An 18,451-nucleotide genomic window follows, 5' to 3' on the forward strand; every position below is an offset into this window, starting at 1 on the left:
AAGCTGAAGAGACCATCAGGGACTCGCGCCCTCCCCCCCCCCAGCCCCATCAGGGACTTCTCCTCCACCCCCCCATCAAGGACTTCCCCCATCCCCCCCCCCATCCATCAGGGACTTCCCTCATGCTCCCCCCCCCCCCCCCCAAATCAGGGGACTTCCCTTCCACTCCTCCCCCCTAACATTCCCCCATCAGGAACTCTCTCATCCCCCCCTCCCCATCAGGGGCTTCCCCCCTATCCCCTTCAGCCCCCTGAATCAGGAACTCCCTCACCCTCCCCCCCCATCAGGGACTCCCTGCATTCCCCCATCCATCAGAGACTTCCGCTCCAACCCCCCATCCCCGACTTCCCCCATCCTGGTCTCCTACATCCCCCCCAAATCAGGGACTCCCCCATCAGGGACTCTCTCATCCCCACTATCAGGACTTCCCCTCAACCCCCCCAATCCCCGACATCCCCCATCAGGGACTCACCCTTTCCCCATCAGGGACTCGGGACTCCCCCTCTCACTGATAAAAACAAACAATTTATTCATAAAAAATATTTTGTTTTGCTCCAGAACCCCAGATTCTGGCTGCTTTTGATCATTGGATTTTGAAATGTCCGAATTAGTGGTTTTTGCAAAAGAAAACCGCAACATGGAGGATTTCCGTCTCCGGCGCTTCGTACTGTATTGGGGGCGCAGGGGTGATAGTTTGTAACAGCAAAAACCTTCAAATATCTCAGGAACTCAGAGGGTCTTTGGAGATCAGAGAACTCGGGATCAAGAAGAAGATTACCGCTTCAGAAAGAGGGAAATAAATCAGATTGTAATAAAAAGGCTGCGGAGTTAGAAATAACACAAGAAAGGAAAAACAGGAAGAGAAGAGACCGAGCTGGAGATTTTCGGGGGGAGAATGAGATTTGCTTTAAGGCACAAAGATGTGAAATTGCTTTATTCAGGGTTCTGGGGGTGATTAAAGGATCTAACGGGGAACGTGTAACATCTGGGTGAGTTATGTCTTTTTTTACCAATAAGTATTTCTAAATAATTTATTACATTTAGGGGGTAATTCAATAGCTCTTATAATGGACATTTCTGACCGATAATGGTCCGGGTGGCCACTGCATTCTATATTAAATGACCCCCTGTGCTTCCCCCATCAAAGCGCCACACGGGTATAAAATGTTAACGTCGATTCTGACCACAACCTCGGACGCTCTTGTAATAATGGGATAACTCTATAAAAAGGAAGATAATTTACAAAGTATCCTGGCCTTCTACCTTGAAGAGCTTGAGCCCCACAATAGCCACTCACTGCCCATCCCAATGGTCCGCACGTAAGAAGTCTTCGTCCGCCTTCTTAGTCCTTCTTGGGGCTCTTAAAGTCTTAAAAGAAGCAATTGGTACTGGCCAAGATATTACCCCTATTATCTAGGGGGGAAGGGGTAGAAGGGGTGAGAAAAGAGCGAGGGGGGGGAGAAAGGATAGGGGAGGGGGGAGAATATTTCCTCCCGGACAGAAAATTATCTTCTCCGTTGTGCTCGATCTGCGGTGACCAGCTCTGAAACATTGACGTGGCACTTCTCTATTAGTGACACTTTGGCCATGTTTGTTGTTCGGGAACTGGGAGCCTTGGGTGGCGCAGGGCCACAGATCAGCTCCCGGGGTAAGCTTTAAAAAAAATAATGGGTCGGGTGGGGGGTTGCTGCTTTAACCTTTTGTAAGGGTTCCAGTCCAGGATTTGGCTGGAACCCGCCCTCACCTGGCTGCTGTGGACATTCTGATTACTGGCAGCCTGCTATATTGGCTGTACCTGTTCAAGGGCTTAAATAGCAGCAATTGACTTCCAACCCATGCCTTAGCATTGTATGTGTTCCTGGCCACCCTGCGCTCTAGCTGCTGAGCCTTCCCTGTTGCTGTGCCTAGCCTGTTGATGAGCCTTGCTTGTTTGTGAGCCACTGTGGCTTCCCTGTTCCGGAGGTTAGCCTGTTCATTTGGAATCCCTGTTGCTGACCCTGGACTGTGACCCCTGACCTCGCTGCCTGCCGCCTGCCCTGACCCTTTGCCTGGACTTTGCACCACTGCCGCCAGCCCTGACCTCCTGCCTGCTTACCGACTACGGATAGTCTTACAGGACTCTGTCCCTGGGCTCTGGTCAGTTCATTTGATCCCTACCTCGGCCCTGTGGGTCCGATTCCTGATCGATGACTAGCAGCGTAACACCTTTTCAGTGCTGGAGGTCAGGCAGCACCAGAGTGATACCGGACGTCCAGCATTTGCGGTCACTTCAGCACTGATCACATGACCGTCCTCTCCCTCGGCAGTGACGGAAATGAATGACACTCCCTTTCTGTTTTTGATCGGGCATTCCCCCAGGCCCTATAATCCGTTAGTACGGCACCTGGCATGCCAAGTAATTCATAAGGGCACAGAGAAGGTATCCCCTATACCAGGACTGGCCCACTCCAGTCCTCATGGGCTACCAAGAGGTAAGATTTTCAGGATATCCCTGCTTCAGCACTGGTGGCTCAATCAGTGGCTCAGTCAGAATGACTGCACCCTATGTGCTGAAGCAGGGATAGCCTGAAAACCTGACCCGTTGGTGGCCCTTGAGAACGGAGTTGGCTTCCCCTACCCTATAGGATTATTACATGAATATATTGTATCTGTTATAGTTTATACCAGGTCATTAACCTTCACATATTTGGTTGGATGCTGCTTAGATGCCAATGAAACACCTGAAATGAAACAGAACTTGACCATAATAATGAGACTTGTCTCCGTGGAACGAGGTAATACTTAATGAGTGATGATATTCAGTGATGTGTGGGCTGTGCAGCGCACTTACCGTTGGTGCAGGTGTTTACATAGTACCGGCGGCCCTGCGGAGACATGTAGCACTGCCACCCCTGTGGGAGGGAGCTCTGTGATGGGTCCTCGATTCTGTGAGGATTCATCATGCTGGCTTTCTACAACGAGAAGTAAAATGCAGGGAAATCAGACCTTTTTAGAACGGAACAAGAACAGCTGTAGAAAAGTAAAAACAATCCAGATTTACCAAATGGTGCTAAGGCTTCGTTCACCTTAAAGGAGAAGTTTCTGCTATTCATTTTGTTTTACAGGGTGGGAACTGGGCGATACTTTGGAGCCAAGCGCTGCTATTTGTCAGCTCCGGGAACACCATGAAACTTACCGGTGAAGTTACTGGGTTTAAATTTCCCTCAGGGAAAACAAAGGACTGCCCAAGCTTGGCCCAAGAGAAAGCTGCAACATCATTGCTTGTGGCTTCCTATTGACAGGCAATTTATTTACCCCTTTTAAAACCCAGTAGTTCCCCTATGTTCTAATGGGGACGGCATCTTTAACCCCTTCCCCACAATGCATTGCAGACGCCTCCATTATTGGCGCCAGCCTAGTTCCGTGTCATCATGAAACTGGAGTCCAGTTCTGATGTTTCCAAGTGACCATACAGCAGGGTGGCCAACTCCCGGCCAGGTATTAGGGAAATCCCTGCTTCAGCACAGGTGGCTCAATCAGTGACTCGGTCTTTGACTGAGCCATCTGTGCTGAACCAGGGATATCCTTAAAACCTGACCTGTTGGTTTGCCTTTAGGATTGGACCTGGCCACTCTTTGCCATAGAGGTTCAGGACGTACCGAAATGCATTGGAATTAGAGTTAGAACAAAGACCCATATGTGCTATACCTTAGCATGTCTTACCTCCCGCTCATGTGATTGAGCGTTAGGGTGTGCTGCTTGTAGCAAATCTTTAAGATGAGCCAAGCTGGTGATACCGCGCCTCTGGCAGCAAATGCATTTATATGGATCAGATTATGTGCCACGCCACAATTTACTTTTATAAATCACACATACTGTGTGTTTATTTAATCAGCTATTCGTTTATATAATGTAACCCAGGAGGAATTTGTTGTTTGGTAGTCTAAAAACCGTTAGTTTTGACTCAACAGGATAAAACCGTCAGAAGGATGAAAGAAATATCACTGACGCGTATTAAATAAAAAGGGCGCAGTGCCAGAGACAATATGTGTAGGCCTGGCCCACAAATGCAAGTCCTGCTCTTTTCTAGAACATTTCAGTGGTAACAATTGTTTGCACTATTAATTCAGCGCTTAGCGACATCTGTTCAGTCCTCACAAAACATATTTTAAAGTGATAAATATAGTGGACAGAATGTATCATGGTTTGCCAACTGGTCTGGTTTTGAAGTGTCACTTACTGATTCCAACTGTTTCTCCGCTGCTGATGGAGATGTTGCTACCGATTTATTGAATGGTTACAGTGGCGTAAATACCATTTTTGAACTCCCAGCAAAAACATTTTTATGGCCCCCTCTGTCATGCTCTTTCCCCCTCCTCTCTAACTCTCCCCTCTCCTGCACTTAACTCCCCCCCCCCGTTTATTCCCCCCTTCTCTCTAACTCAGCCACCTCTCTAATGCTCACACTGAATCCCCCGCTCTTTCACTTCCTTGTGGCAATGTGGGACGGGGGAGAGGTCTCATGTCCTGCATCGGTGGGAGGCTGGGGCCATGCGGGTAAATGCAGAAGATGGGCCCAATTTGTGGGTGGGCCCAGACACGAGAACACCGGCATTCATAAAACCATGAACAATCTCCCAGGCAACCCCATAATATCTTACAAGACACACTTTTACAACCATTGTCACAATTTGTTGATTTCCACCTTCAACCTGTAGTCCAAAATACAGCTGAACCCCATTATAACATGGTGCTCGGGGTCCACCCGATACAACGGCGTTATAACCGGGATCGTGGGGAAAAAATAGCTGCCGCGATCAGGGGACTCGATGGCACCCCCACGCAGGGTGCTGGGGATCCGACTCCATGGGTCAGCCATTGCGCAGGGGGGGGGGGGTGTCTGTCTGTCTCCGTGTGTCGTAGCAATAAAGCATTGAATAGTAGAGAAGAAAAAAAATGGCCACCGTGATCAGGGAACCCGGCGACACCACCATGCAGGGGAGGAGGGGGCCAAATAAAACCACAGGTAGGTTTGTGTGTTACACACACACACATTTGAAAAGTCCCAATGACATTCTTGGGGTTTTATCATTCATAGCATTATGTAACAGAGTACTAATACTCAATGGGAAACTGAACATGCAGCTCTAAGGGGAAGGCTCCTCTACGATCCTCTGAAATTGCAATATTTCTGTTTAAAAAACAATAATACTATTGGTAGGTAAAGCTATAGGGTACTACATGTGCCCAGTCTATGCTAATCACTGTATGTATTCCCTTACACATATTCTAGACAACTTCTAAGAACGGATTCTTCAATACACCAGATACATTAATATTGTGTTTTTAATTTGGATGGTCTAAAGCCAACAGATAATCCTCACAATTAACTGAATAAGCTTTGAATTACCAGAAGGATAGTATACATTTTCTGGATGTGATGGTCTTTAGAACCCCTCAGGTCCAGGAACTACCCTTTGCCACAAATTCACTGACCGCAATACCCTCTTACATACGTCTAGTCAGGGCGCTTGGAATCAGTGAACCCCAGCTCTAGTCAGGGTGCTTGGAATCGGGGAACCCCAGCTCTAGTCAGGGCGCTTGGAGTCGGTGAACCCCAGCTCTAGTCAGGGTGCTTGGAATCAGTGAACCCCAGCTCTAGTCAGGGCGCTTGGAGTCGGTGAACCCCAGCTCTAGTCAGGGTGCTTGGAATCAGTGAACCCCAGCTCTAGTCAGGGTGCTTGGAATCGGTGAACCCCAGCTCTAGTCAGGGCGCTTGGAGTCGGTGAACCCCAGCTCTAGTCAGGGTGCTTGGAATCAGTGAACCCCAGCTCTAGTCAGGGTGCTTGGAATCGGTGAACCCCAGCTCTAGTCAGGGCGCTTGGAATCAGTGAACCCCAGCTCTAGTCAGGGTGCTTGGAATCGGTGAACCCCAGCTCTAGTCAGGGCGCTTGGAATCAGTGAACCCCAGCTCTAGTCAGGGCGCTTGGAATCAGTGAACCCCAGCTCTAGGCAGGGCGCTTGGAATCGGTGAACCCCAGCTCTAGTCAGGGTGCCTGGAATCGGTGAACCCCAGCTCTAGTCAGGGTGCCTGGAATCGGTGAACCCCAGCTCTAGTCAGGGCGCTTGGAATCGGTGAACCCCAGCTCTAGTCAGGGTGCTTGGAATCGGTGAACCCCAGCTCTAGTCAGGGTGCTTGGAATCGGTGAACCCCAGCTCTAGTCAGGGTGCTTGGAATCGGGGAACCCCAGCTCTAGTCAGGGTGCTTGGAATCGGGGAACCCCAGCTCTAGTCAGGGTGCTTGGAATCGGGGAACCCCAGCTCTAGTCAGGGTGCTTGGAATCGGTGAACCCCAGCTCTAGTCAGGGTGCTTGGAGTCGGTGAACCCCAGTTCTAGTCAAGGCGCTTGGAATCGGTGAACCCAAGCTCTAGTCAGGGTGCTTGGAGTCGGTGAACCCCAGCTCTAGTCAGGGTGCCTGGAATCGGTGAACCCCAGCTCTAGTCATGGCGCCTGGAATCGGTGAACCCCAGCTCTAGTCAGAGCGCCTGGAATCGGTGAACCCCAGCTCTAGTCAGGGTGCTTGGAAGCGGTGAACCCCAGCTCTAGTCAGGGTGCTTGGAATCGGGGAACCCCAGCTCTAGTCAGGGTGCTTGGAATCGGTGAACCCCAGCTCTAGTCAGGGTGCTTGGAGTTGGTGAACCCCAGTTTTAGTCAGGGCGCTTGGAATCGGTGAACCCCAGCTCTAGTCAGGGTGCTTGGAGTCGGTGAACCCCAGCTCTAGTCACGGTGCCTGGAATCGGTGAACCCCAGCTCTAGTCAGGGTGCTAGGAATCGGTGTACCCCAGCTCTAGTCACGGTGCCTGGAATCAGTGAACCCCAGCTCTAGTCAGGGCGCTTGGAATCGGTGAACCCCAGCTCTAGTCAGGGTGCTTGGAATCGGTGAACCCCAGCTCTAGTCAGGGTGCTTGGAATCTGTGAACCCCAGCTCTAGTCAGGGTGCTTGGAATCGGTGAACCCCAGCTCTAGTCAGGGCGCTTGGAATCGGTGAACCCCAGCTCTAGTCAGGGTGCTTGGAATCGGTGAACCCCAGCTCTAGTCAGGGCGCTTGGAATCGGGGAACCCCAGCTCTAGTCAGGGCGCTTGGAATCGGTGAACCCTAGCTCTAGTCAGGGTGCCTGGAATCGGTGAACCCCAGCTCTAGTCAGGGTGCCTGGAATCGGTGAACCCCAGCTCTAGTCAGGGTGCTTGGAATCGGTGAACCCCAGCTCTAGTCAGGGTGCTTGGAATCGGTGAACCCCAGCTCTAGTCAGGGTGCTTGGAATCGGTGAACCCCAGCTCTAGTCAGGGTGCCTGGAATCGGTGAACCCCAGCTCTAGTCAGGGTGCTTGGAATCGGTGAACCCCAGCTCTAGTCAGGCTGCTTGGAATCGGTGAACCCCAGCTCTAGTCAGGGCGCTTGGAATCGGTGAACCCCAGCTCTAGTCAGGGTGCTTGGAATCGGTGAACCCCAGCTCTAGTCAGGGCGCTTGGAATCGGTGAAACCCAGCTCTAGTCATGGTGCTTGGAATCGGTGAACCCCAGCTCTAGTCAGGGCGCTTGGAATCGGTGAACCCCAGCTCTAGTCAGTGTGCTTGGAATAGGTGAACCCCAGCTCTAGTCAGGGTGCTTGGAATCGGGGAACCCCAGCTCTAGTCAGGGCGCTTGGAATCGGTGAACCCCAGCTCTAGTCAGGGTGCTTGGAATCGGTGAACCCCAGCTCTAGTCGGGGCGCTTGGAATCGGGGAATCCCAGCTCTAGTCAGGGCGCTTGGAATCGGTGAACCCCAGCTCTAGTCAGGGCGCTTGGAATCGGTGAACCCCAGCTCTAGTCAGGGCGCTTGGAATCGGGGAACCCCAGCTCTAGTCAGGGTGCTTGGAAGCGGTGAACCCCAGCTCTAGTCAGGGTGCTTGGAATCGGTGAACCCCAGCTCTAGTCAGGGTGCTTGGAGTCGGTGAACCCCAGCTCTAGTCAGGGTGCTTGGAATCGGTGAACCCCAGCTCTAGTCAGGGCGCTTGGAATCAGGGAACCCCAGCTCTAGTCAGGGCGCTTGGAATCGGTGAACCCCAGCTCTTGTCAGGGTGCTTGGAGTCAGTGAACCCCAGCTCTAGTAAGGGCGCTTGGAATCGATGAACCCCAGCTCTAGTCAGGGTGCTTGGAATTGGTGAACCCCAGCTCTAGTCAGGGTGCTTGGAGTCGGTGAACCCCAGGAAAAGGTGGAATCCATACGGCAGAACATCCCCTCTGTTTCTTCCCCCCATCCTACACCTCTTCCTAACTCTCCTCCTGCCTTCCTTGAGTCTTTTTCCACTGTCTCAGAGGAGGATGTGTCGCTGTTAATCTCCTCTTCTCCCCCTACCACTTGCCCTCTTGACCCCATTCCCTCCCATCTCCTAAAACCTCTAGCTCCTACTATAATCCCTACGCTTACACACATTTTTAACTCCTCCCTCTGCTCTGGAACCTTTCCATCCTCCTTCAAACATGCAACAGTCATACCATTACTCAAAAAAAGCAAGCTTGACCCTACCTGTCTTTCTAACTATCGACCTGTCTCCCTCCTGCCTTTTGCCTCTAAACTACTTGAACGTCTTGTATTCTCTCGCTTGCTCCATTTTCTCAACACCTATTCTCTCCTAGACCCTCTACAATCTGGCTTCCGCACTGCTCACTCCACCGAAACAGCCCTCACTAAAATAACTGACGACCTCCATGCTGCCAAAGACAGAGGTCATTACACTCTGCTCATATTACTCGACTTCTCTGCAGCATTTGACACTGTGGACCACCCTCTTCTCCTCCACATTCTCCATACTCTAGGTATTCGGAACAAAGCTCTATCCTGGATCTCATCCTACCTCTCCCATCGTACTTTTAGTGTCTCTTCTGCTAACACCTCCTCCTCCTCTATTGATATCTCTGTGGGGGTACCCCAGGGCTCTGTCCTGGGACCTCTTCTCTTTTCTCTGTACACACTCTCTCTAGGTGACCTAATAACATCTTTTGGGTTTAATTATCACCTCTATGCCGACGACACACAAATATACTTTTCAACACCTGACCTTACACCTGCTGTACAAACCAAAGTTTCTGAATGTCTCTCTGCTATATCATCCTGGATGGCCCTCCGACGCCTTAAACTCAACATGGCTAAAACAGAGCTCCTCATACTTCCTCCCAAACCTGGCCCTACTACCTCCTTCCACATTACTGTTGGAACTACAATCATTCACCCAGTAGCCCAAGCACTCTGCCTTGGGGTCACACTCGACTCCTCTCTCACATTCGCCCCTCACATTCAAAACATTTCTAAAACTTGTCGCTTTTTCCTCCGCAATATTACTAAGATACGCCCTTTCCTCTGTTGTTCGACTGCTAAAACTCTGACTCAGGCCCTCATTCTCTCCCGTCTTGATTACTGTAACCTCCTGCTGTCCGGCCTTCCTGCCTCTCACCTGTCTCCCCTACAATCTATCCTAAATGCTGCTGCCAGAATCACTCTACTCTTTCCTAGATCTGTCTCAGCATCTCCCCTCATGAAATCCCTCTCCTGGCTTCCGATCAAATCCCACATCTCACACTCCATTCTTCTCCTCACTTTTAAAGCTTTACATTCTTCTGCCCCTCCTTACATCTCATCCCTAATTTCTCGGTATGCACCATCCAGACTCTTGCGTTCTTCTCAAGGATGTCTTCTTTCTACCCCCTTTGTATCTAAAGCCCTCTCCCGCCTTAAACCTTTTTCACTGACTGCCCCACACCTCTGGAATGCCCTTCCCCTCAGTACCCGACTAGCACCCTCTCTATCCACCTTTAAGACCCACCTTAAGACACACTTGCTTAAAGAAGCATATGAATAGCACTGTGGATATTCTAAACACGATACATAATGCTTGGCCCCCTGCAGACGCACTTACCAGAACTCCCTCCTACTGTCTCTGTACGTTCTCCCTACCTACCAATTAGACTGTAATCTCCTCGGGGCAGGGACTCCTCTTCCGAAATGTTACTTTTATGTCTAAAGCGCTTATTCCCATGATCTGTTATTTATATTATCTGTTATTTATTTGATTACCACATGTATTACTACTGTGAAGCGCTATGTAAACTAATGGCGCTATATAAATAAAGACATACAATACAATACAATACAACCCCAGCTCTAGTCAGGGCGCTTGGAATCGGTGAACCCCAGCTCTAGTCAGGGTGCTTGGAGTCAGTGAACCCCAGCTCTAGTCAGGGCGCTTGGAGTCGGTGAACCCCAGCTCTAGTCAGGGTGCTTGGAGTCGGTGAACCCCAGCTCTAGTCAGGGCGCTTGGAATCGGTGAACCCCAGCTCTAGTCAGGGCGCTTGGAATCGGTGAACCCCAGCTCTAGTCAGGGCGCTTGGAATCGGTGAACCCCAGCTCTAGAGCAGTTAGAGAAGTCATTGGGATGAGGTTTATTTAAAGGAGCTATAACCCAAGAGGTGGCATTGCACGGCATCAATGACTTCGAATCCATTCCAGCTTCAGGTATACATTTACCCAAGACCCTACAAAACAAACCCCCGCTGTGCTATCACTGTGGCAGCAACCTAAGAGACGTACTTGTACAGAATGATCCAGTGTTGTGTTATCAGACTACACAGGCATGGTTACCTGCCACAAAGCCTGGATGTTAGAGAGCTCAGAATGTCCCAGCTGGAGTTTTACCTGTAAGGATTACCCATCACTGACACTGTCTCGCTCATAGGATTAAATGAGAATCTTAGCAGAAGGGCTTTCCTTAAAGGCTGAACTAAACAGTACCATTTGAGAAACTTCCCCACCACTATGGCAAGATGCTGTCCCCATACTGCTTCCTCATATGTGCATACAGCTAACTTTCTGGATGTGTAAGTCTCCGTACAGAACAATACACAAGTCTTTATAAAAAGCCCACAGACCGAAAACACCTTATTAAGGGCCGACAGGTTTCATCCTGACAAGTTGATTAATGGATTACCCATATTACAATTCTTAAGGGTGATACATATATGCAGTGACGCTGGTGACTGTACAAACAAGCTAACGGACATGATGTAGAGAGTTTTGACTAGGGGTTACAGTCAGTAAGTGTTGAAGGATGCCCTGGAAAAAGCCATATCATGTAACTCGTCTAGAAACAAAAACAAGAATAGAAATCGAATTCCACTTGCACAGACATACATCGCCGTGTCCCCAGCGATGGCTCAGTGACAGAGTTATGGGGAATTATCAGTGGTGATGATGAGCTCGCAGATGAGATTCAAAAAAGACACCCAGAATTTTATACAAGGAAAATAAAAGCCTGTGTGATTTGTTTTGTAAAAGTTGATCCAGTGGAAAAATATAGATTTGTAGTAATCCTTTTTCTGATAAAACTGCTTTCTTCCCCCTGCTAGGAATTGTGGAACCTGTAACTCTGTAATACAGGGGGCTGCATTCAATACTCAGGCAACAAATAATATATCATGCAGCTGCCTGAGCTCACACTGTATATCTCCTTTTAAAATGTCCTTGCAGTTTATTCTATGTGGGCAAAAGTACCACGCCTTTCAGCCACAGGTTTATAGAGCACAAAAGCACTAAGTGTGTGGGAGACCCCACCTCGAAAAGAGACAATTGAGAGAAGATGAGAGCCCAGTAGCCTGGCATTTTTTAGAGGCCAATCACCCGGTATGTACGTATTAAACGATGCTTATTGGACAAGCACAGCCCCTTTGGTGTAGAGGCGATAGGCACAAGCTTTTATTACAACGAGAAGGATACTGGATCTACACATTGGACACAGGAACCGAAATGTAAGAACATTAATCAATCATACAGCTGCTTTGGTTATTCCAATAAATATTTTTTGCATCAATTGGAGCCTCTCCTTGCTCTTTTTGGCTGTGCTCTACTCCTCACTTCTCAACCTTACATATTGGTTTTAACCTAGATGTATGCCTCCGTTTCCCGTGTATATACGGGCCTTCACTTTATTACCACACGGTTTTGCTGACTGTTATGATGTTGCCGTTTGGTGGGTGGAACAAAATACAAAAATCCTCAATGCTACATCTAACACAACATAACAAAAAAAAAGACGGTGTGAAACAGCGCTACAAAACAATATAAAATGTGTACTTAATTAAATAAAAAGGTAGAAAATGAAAACACTGGCAGCCTGGCAAATACTGACAGTACAGTCAGTCAAGAAGCATAGAAAAAAAGAGACTACCGGCGCCAAAAAGTGATGAATTGAAAGTCAATCAAATAAAATCCAAACCATATAGTGTGGAGTCCAAATAAAGTCGTTAGGTGAACAGGTGATGAAGAAATGAACTGACGACTCTCATCATACAGCAGTGCAATATGTAAAAAAGAGAAAAAGAAACAAATTATGGTGCAGTATGCCAATCAATGTTGACATAAAAGCGTGACGGACTAACAACACATAACAAACATGACAGACTAAAACGACCACACTAGCAAGGCTATATACTTAATGCAAAGCTATTTATTAACAACAACTAATGCTGGGTGCCGGAGGGTAACTGATAAGCACCAAAATCCAGAGGGGTAAAATTGAAACCCTACTCACAGGACACTAGATGCACATAAGCAGTTCAGACTGGAATCGCACTGATGCTCCCCAAAGATGGCGACCAGAGCTCTCTCACAGGCGTCCCCACGTGTTGGGGGTGGAAGGTGAGTCACACGAACTGCGGGACTTCCGAGCGGATATGACGTCACGCCCCGCGGCGCTCCCAATGCCAATGTTCCTCTCTCACTCCTCTTCCCCCACAGCTTAACCAGCTGCTATGCAATGTCCTCCACGAACCAAATATCAGCTCTAAAACACAAGAAAACTTCCCGACGCATTTCGTGCGCATGCGCGCACTTCTTCAAGGGATGTGTCGGGAAGTTTTCTTGTGTTTTAGAGCTGATATTTGGTTCGTGGAGGACATTGCATAGCAGCTGGTTAAGCCGTGGGGGAAGAGGAGTGAGAGAGGAACATTGGCATTGGGAGCGCCGCGGGGCGTGACGTCATATCCGCTCGGAAGTCCCGCAGTTCGTGTGACTCACCTTCCACCCCCAACACGTGGGGACGCCTGTGAGAGAGCTCTGGTCGCCATCTTTGGGGAGCATCAGTGCGATTCCAGTCTGAACTGCTTATGTGCATCTAGTGTCCTGTGAGTAGGGTTTCAATTTTACCCCTCTGGATTTTGGTGCTTATCAGTTACCCTCCGGCACCCAGCATTAGTTGTTGTTAATAAATAGCTTTGCATTAAGTATATAGCCTTGCTAGTGTGGTCGTTTTAGTCTGTCATGTTTGTTATGTGTTTTTAGTCCGTCACGCTTTTATGGCAACATTGATTGGCATACTGCACCATAATTTGTTTCTTTTTCTCTTTTTTACATATTGCACTGCTGTATGATGAGAGTCGTCAGTTCATTTCTTCATCACCTGTTCACCTAAGGACTTTATTTGGACTCCACACTATATGGTTTGGATTTTATTTGATTGACTTTCAATTCATCACTTTTTGGCGCCGGTAATCTCTTTTTTTCTATCTAACACGACATATTATATAGTTAAATACTTATCTGTTTATCTTCTCATAAGCAAGGGTAATTTAGTTCAATTATTTGGTCAAAGTATTTTAAGCCTGTTACCACGTCCCGGTGTGGCCCATCTATAAGTCCTAACACTGCTTGGTGAGTAGAGCCTAAATAGGCACATATTGGGTGAGGGTTGCTACTATTTAAGTAATTGTATTTGTACTCTAAGTCCTGATGAAGGTGTTGAATAAAACACCCAAACACCGATTTGTGGGGAAAAAAATGTATATTTAATCTGACTGTTGTGTTCTGGCGTCTTTCCAAACTCAGGTGTTCAGCCTCAGCAGATGCTATAACCCGGCAGAACCAGGAGCATTCTTTTAGGGTCATATACAGGGTCAAGTGCCCTGTTAGGTCTGCGGATTCCATATACAGTACATACAACTTGTATAGTGCCAACATATTCAGCAGTGCAGTACTATATATAAACACATACACACACATATATTTGATTCAATTTGGTCCTAGAGGAGCCTTAATGTATCTCTTCCATTAGCCAGCATTGGTGCTGGAATGGATTGTACTTTTAACCCATCCGCTGTTGGCTCCTCTGGGATTACTACTCGAATTGCCTGAAGAAAACTGCAGAGCAGAAAGTGTTTCAGGAATCTCCAACACAAATAAAATCTATTCTCTCCCACAATCTAGCAGAAGAGAGACATACACAATCACTCCTTTCAGCCACTAACACAATGCTGGATTGTCTGGATTCTGAACACATTCCTTACATATCACTAATGCCCGGCTGCCAGTAAATGACTGGATTGTCCCATATTCAGCAGACACCTACACACAGAATCTGCTTCTGCACTGGATTTCAAACATATTTTATTCTCTGTGATGATGAGAATTCACAAACACAAGGATGTAAAGGAGCAGCTGCCCTTATACCAAAGTAAGCAGAGGGGATTGGCATATTTAGAAGGTAATTGGCACCTTTATTCATTTCAAACAGCAAACCCCCACATTTATTTTTACCAGGGTGTTCCCTGGATTTGAACCCCCGGCACCAACAGCTCCAAGGACATGCCGATTGGCAAGATATTGCAATGTTTTACTTTGTCATTACTTGCGAGGGAAAACAGAGGTAGCTGCTGGTCAGCCAACGGGAAGCTGCAATGTCATCTCTCTATGCCATCACTGCTTTCTATTGGCCGCCAGAGTGAGGCTGACCCCAGCGGCCATATTGTTTCTCCCAGACAAGATTTCTTGTAAGGGAAGTTAAATATCCCAGGAAGCAGGGATTTCCTTATTGATTGCAGTGCAGCGGTCATCTCCGAGGGATGACTTGTTTCAAATAATTACACAAACCTTTAATCAGCTTACACCTACGGAGGCAAATATGCAAGTGACTGACCCAGACACAGAATAAAGTGGCTGAAGGGACTTATAAAAGAAGCGATACTTATAACTCCATTATTATGGGCCTCAGCATGCAGTAATGCACTTACTGCATCGCCACGAACATTACGCAATTTACATAAGTATGGAGTCACGATTGAGAATGGTAGTGTATGGCGTTAGCGAGGTGTTACAGCTGGAGACTCAAGCCCAACCAAAACTATACGTCTACTCTGCTTACTATATTTCTTATTCCTTTAAAATCAGTAATCCATGCTGATCATCTTAAAAGATCTCTTCTTACCCTTTCCAACGCTGTTTTTATTGTAAAGATTCGAAGTTGTAGCCAAGAGATATGTGTTTGAAATATTAAGTGCCTGGGTGGTGAAAATGGAGCTCTTCCCACAGCCCCGTGCAGTCTAAAGGTTACCACGGTGACTTCAGAAGTTAGTGATTAAGATACTAAACATTATACGAGTTAAACTCATAGGAGCCAGGAGAGGGCTGCGTCATGGAGGCCAGGGGGGTGTAGGGTGTGCAGGAGAATGGGGTGATCAACAGTGTCAGAGATAACCGAGAAATCCAGGATAATTAGTACGGAGAAGTGACACACTTAGGCCGAGTTCATAGGACTTCAGCCGTGCGGAGGCGTGTTGAGGCTGAGGGGAAGCGGGTGCTTTCCCTGGCCTTAGTTCGCGCACCGTCCGGCGGTGTGTCGGAGGGCGGGCCAGTGACGTCACGGAGCTGGTTCGCCCTCATTGGGTGAACCGCTCACTGGCCGGCCCTGCGCTCCCATCAGCGCTGAAACTAACATTTTCTTGTCGGCTACGCTTCCGCACGCCTGCGGAAGCGTGCGCGAGCCCCTGCTAAAGCCGCTCTCATTGCGGCTGCAGGGGCTCACTGCCAAGCGTGAGCACGGCTCAGCGCCTAAGCGCTAACCATGCCCGCGGCCTTACACTGAGCTGAGAGTAAGTCAATGGCCACTTTTGTTAGTGCTGTTAGTGTAGTGTAGAGGGCGGAAACCAGAGCGAAGAAGGGAGTTGGACGAGAGAAAGTGAGTCAGGCGATTGTGTAGAAGTCACTCAAGTAGCTTGGAGGCAAAGGTGAGAAGAGAGATAGGGCGGTAATTAGAGGGAGGTTGGGTCAAGAGAGGGTTTCTTTAGAAAGGGCGTGATGAGTGGGTGTTTAAAAGAGGATGGGGATGCCCCAGAGGTGAGAGAGAGGTTAAAAAAGTGAGTTATGGTGAGGATTACTGTGCGAGAGAGGGTGCGGAGATGTGAGGCAATATGGGCAGGTTGTAGGGTGAGATGATGAGGAGTGCAGAGACCTTAGACCTCATCCTCAGTCACAGGAGAAAATGAGCGGAGGGTGAATTTAGGTGTGCGAGGGGCGGTAGGTGTGCGAGGGGCAGTTGACGGTGCCTGTGGAGCTTCACATCGAGAGGTCATGTCTGATGGACTCATTCTTGTCCGAAGTAGGTGGCGAGGTCTAGGCCCATGAGGGTAGAAGGGGGTGCATGTGCAGTTGGGCAGAGAAGGGAGTTAAAGATGGTGAGTAGGAGTTGATGGTTGGAGGACAGAGTTTGTACGAGTGAAGAAAGGTAGGTTTGCTTGGCAAGGGCGGGCAGTGTTAGAAGACTGAATTTACAGTGTGGGAAGTCAGCTTTAGTGCAGGATTTCCTCCAGTAACGGCCCGCAGTATACTGTCGTATAGAGGAGGTTGTCAGGGCAGGTTAGAGATGGGAGAGAGGGAAGGTTCTAGAGCATGTACTGTAGGGTTCTGTATGTGCGTGTGGAAGTGGGTGCAGAGGGTAGAGAGGCTAAAGGTTAGGAGGTGATGATCAGAGAGAGAGAAGGACGTGTTAGAGGAGTTAGAAGCGGGAGAAAACCGGGTCAGTGAGCATTGCAGTGAGTAGTAGAGGGGGGTCACTGGGAGAGAACGCTGGAGGAGATTAGAGAGTACGATGGGGAGCAGGATTATCAGTAGGTAGGTTAAAGACTCCCAGGATGACAGTAGGTGTGTCAGAAGAGAGGGAGCCAGGCGGCAAAGTTGTCAAGAAATTGAGATGTTGGTCCAGGGGGACGATAGCAACACGGAGGGAAAGGGGGAAAAGGAGCCGCGTGTTTAACCCCGTCATTGCTCTCCAGCGCTGAATATATTTACACTTTCTCCACCATCCATTACAGGCTCCTCTGACAGAAGGGGTTAAAATAACTTATGGGGAGGAGGATTGCAAAATATCAGTTGCTGAAATCTTTTTTGGCAGGGTGTAAAAAGCAGAAGGAAACGGTGGAAGATAAATCATAAATAAAATAAAAGCGATCATCTTAATTGACAGGAAAGCCTGACAGTCAACTTCCTAACTAAGCCGAGCAAACACGGCAGTCTCTTTCCAGCAGAAGTCCCGTAGTTTAGAAAGAACAGAGAAAAAAAGAGCCAATTAATGAGGAGATAAGTAAACAATCCGTGTCTGATCACACAGGCCAACGTGTGAGAGTTCCCATCAGGAAACGATGGGAGGAAACATTGTAACTTTGCCCATTATTCCATATGCAGTGAAGACGTGTGTCCGTGCAGCGTTAGGCCGCGGGCATGGTGCCGCGGGCATGGTGCCGCGGGCATGGTGCCGCGGGCATGGTGCTGCGGGCCGCGCCGTGCTCCTGCTCAGCCTCACCTGCTCAAACTGGTGCTTTTTTGCATCCAGGCGGGTGAGGCAGTGAGCGCGCTTTGGGGGCGGGGCGGAGGCGGAGCAAAGGCATGTCGGGAGGCGGGGCAAAGGCGTGTCTGGAGGCGGGGCTAGCCCCTCGTTCCCATTGGATGTTTGCGGTCTCCCCCCCCCCCCCGGAAAGCACGAAAACTTAATTTTATATGTCGGCTGCAATTCAGCACGCCTCCGCACGCGCCCGCTAAAGCCACACGCATACAAGATGCAGGAGGTAAGTGTGCTGGCTCAGCGCGGCTCAGCACGCTATTTTTTACTATGCCCGCAGCCTCAGGCATTACTCGAATGGAGATAAACCCTTCTCCTCGCCGGGGAGGCCACTTCACAGTATATCAAAAGGGCCAAAAGGTACTAGACTATTCACAACAAAGTGTGAGCTGTACACAGGGCCGCAGTCACCGGGCCCGGGACATCGATCAATAACGATTAAAACCGGAGCTGCCAAGTGATTTCGGTAAAGAGCTTTTGAAACCTCCCTGGTCAAGTCTTATTGCTGCAGTATACAGTATACCTATTATTGTAACAGATACCCTGCGTGTCCAGAAAGGAAATGTTACTTTAGTCATAGCTTGTTCAGACCAAATGGCCCCAATAACCTTCCACACACCCAGATATAATAATAATAATAATAATAATAATAATAATAGAAATATTAAAGTTTTTCTTAAATAGCATTACACAGTATTTTGCAGGCACGACAAGCTGCTGCCCCATAGAGCTTACGATCTAATTTTGGTGCCTTTGGCACAGGGAGATAAAATCACTTT

General features: G+C 48.6%; 1 protein-coding gene across 6 annotated transcripts in view; it reads right to left on the bottom strand.

Annotated features, from left to right (window-relative positions):
- The window catches only part of GAS7 (growth arrest specific 7), a 251,832-nt gene that overhangs the window by 144,751 nt on the left and 88,630 nt on the right, over positions 1-18,451 (bottom strand). For 5 of the 6 annotated variants that reach the window (XM_075579600.1, XM_075579599.1, XM_075579603.1 and 2 more), the window contains exon 2: positions 2,831-2,951. The exons of the other annotated variant lie outside the window; for it this stretch is intronic. In XM_075579600.1, the coding sequence (XP_075435715.1) occupies positions 2,831-2,951 (121 nt within the window). The remainder of the gene's footprint in view (positions 1-2,830; positions 2,952-18,451) is intronic. 6 annotated transcript variants of the gene reach the window in all.

Source organism: Ascaphus truei, chromosome 22 (assembly GCF_040206685.1).
Source record: "Ascaphus truei isolate aAscTru1 chromosome 22, aAscTru1.hap1, whole genome shotgun sequence".
Taxonomy (NCBI): Eukaryota; Metazoa; Chordata; class Amphibia; order Anura; family Ascaphidae; genus Ascaphus; species Ascaphus truei.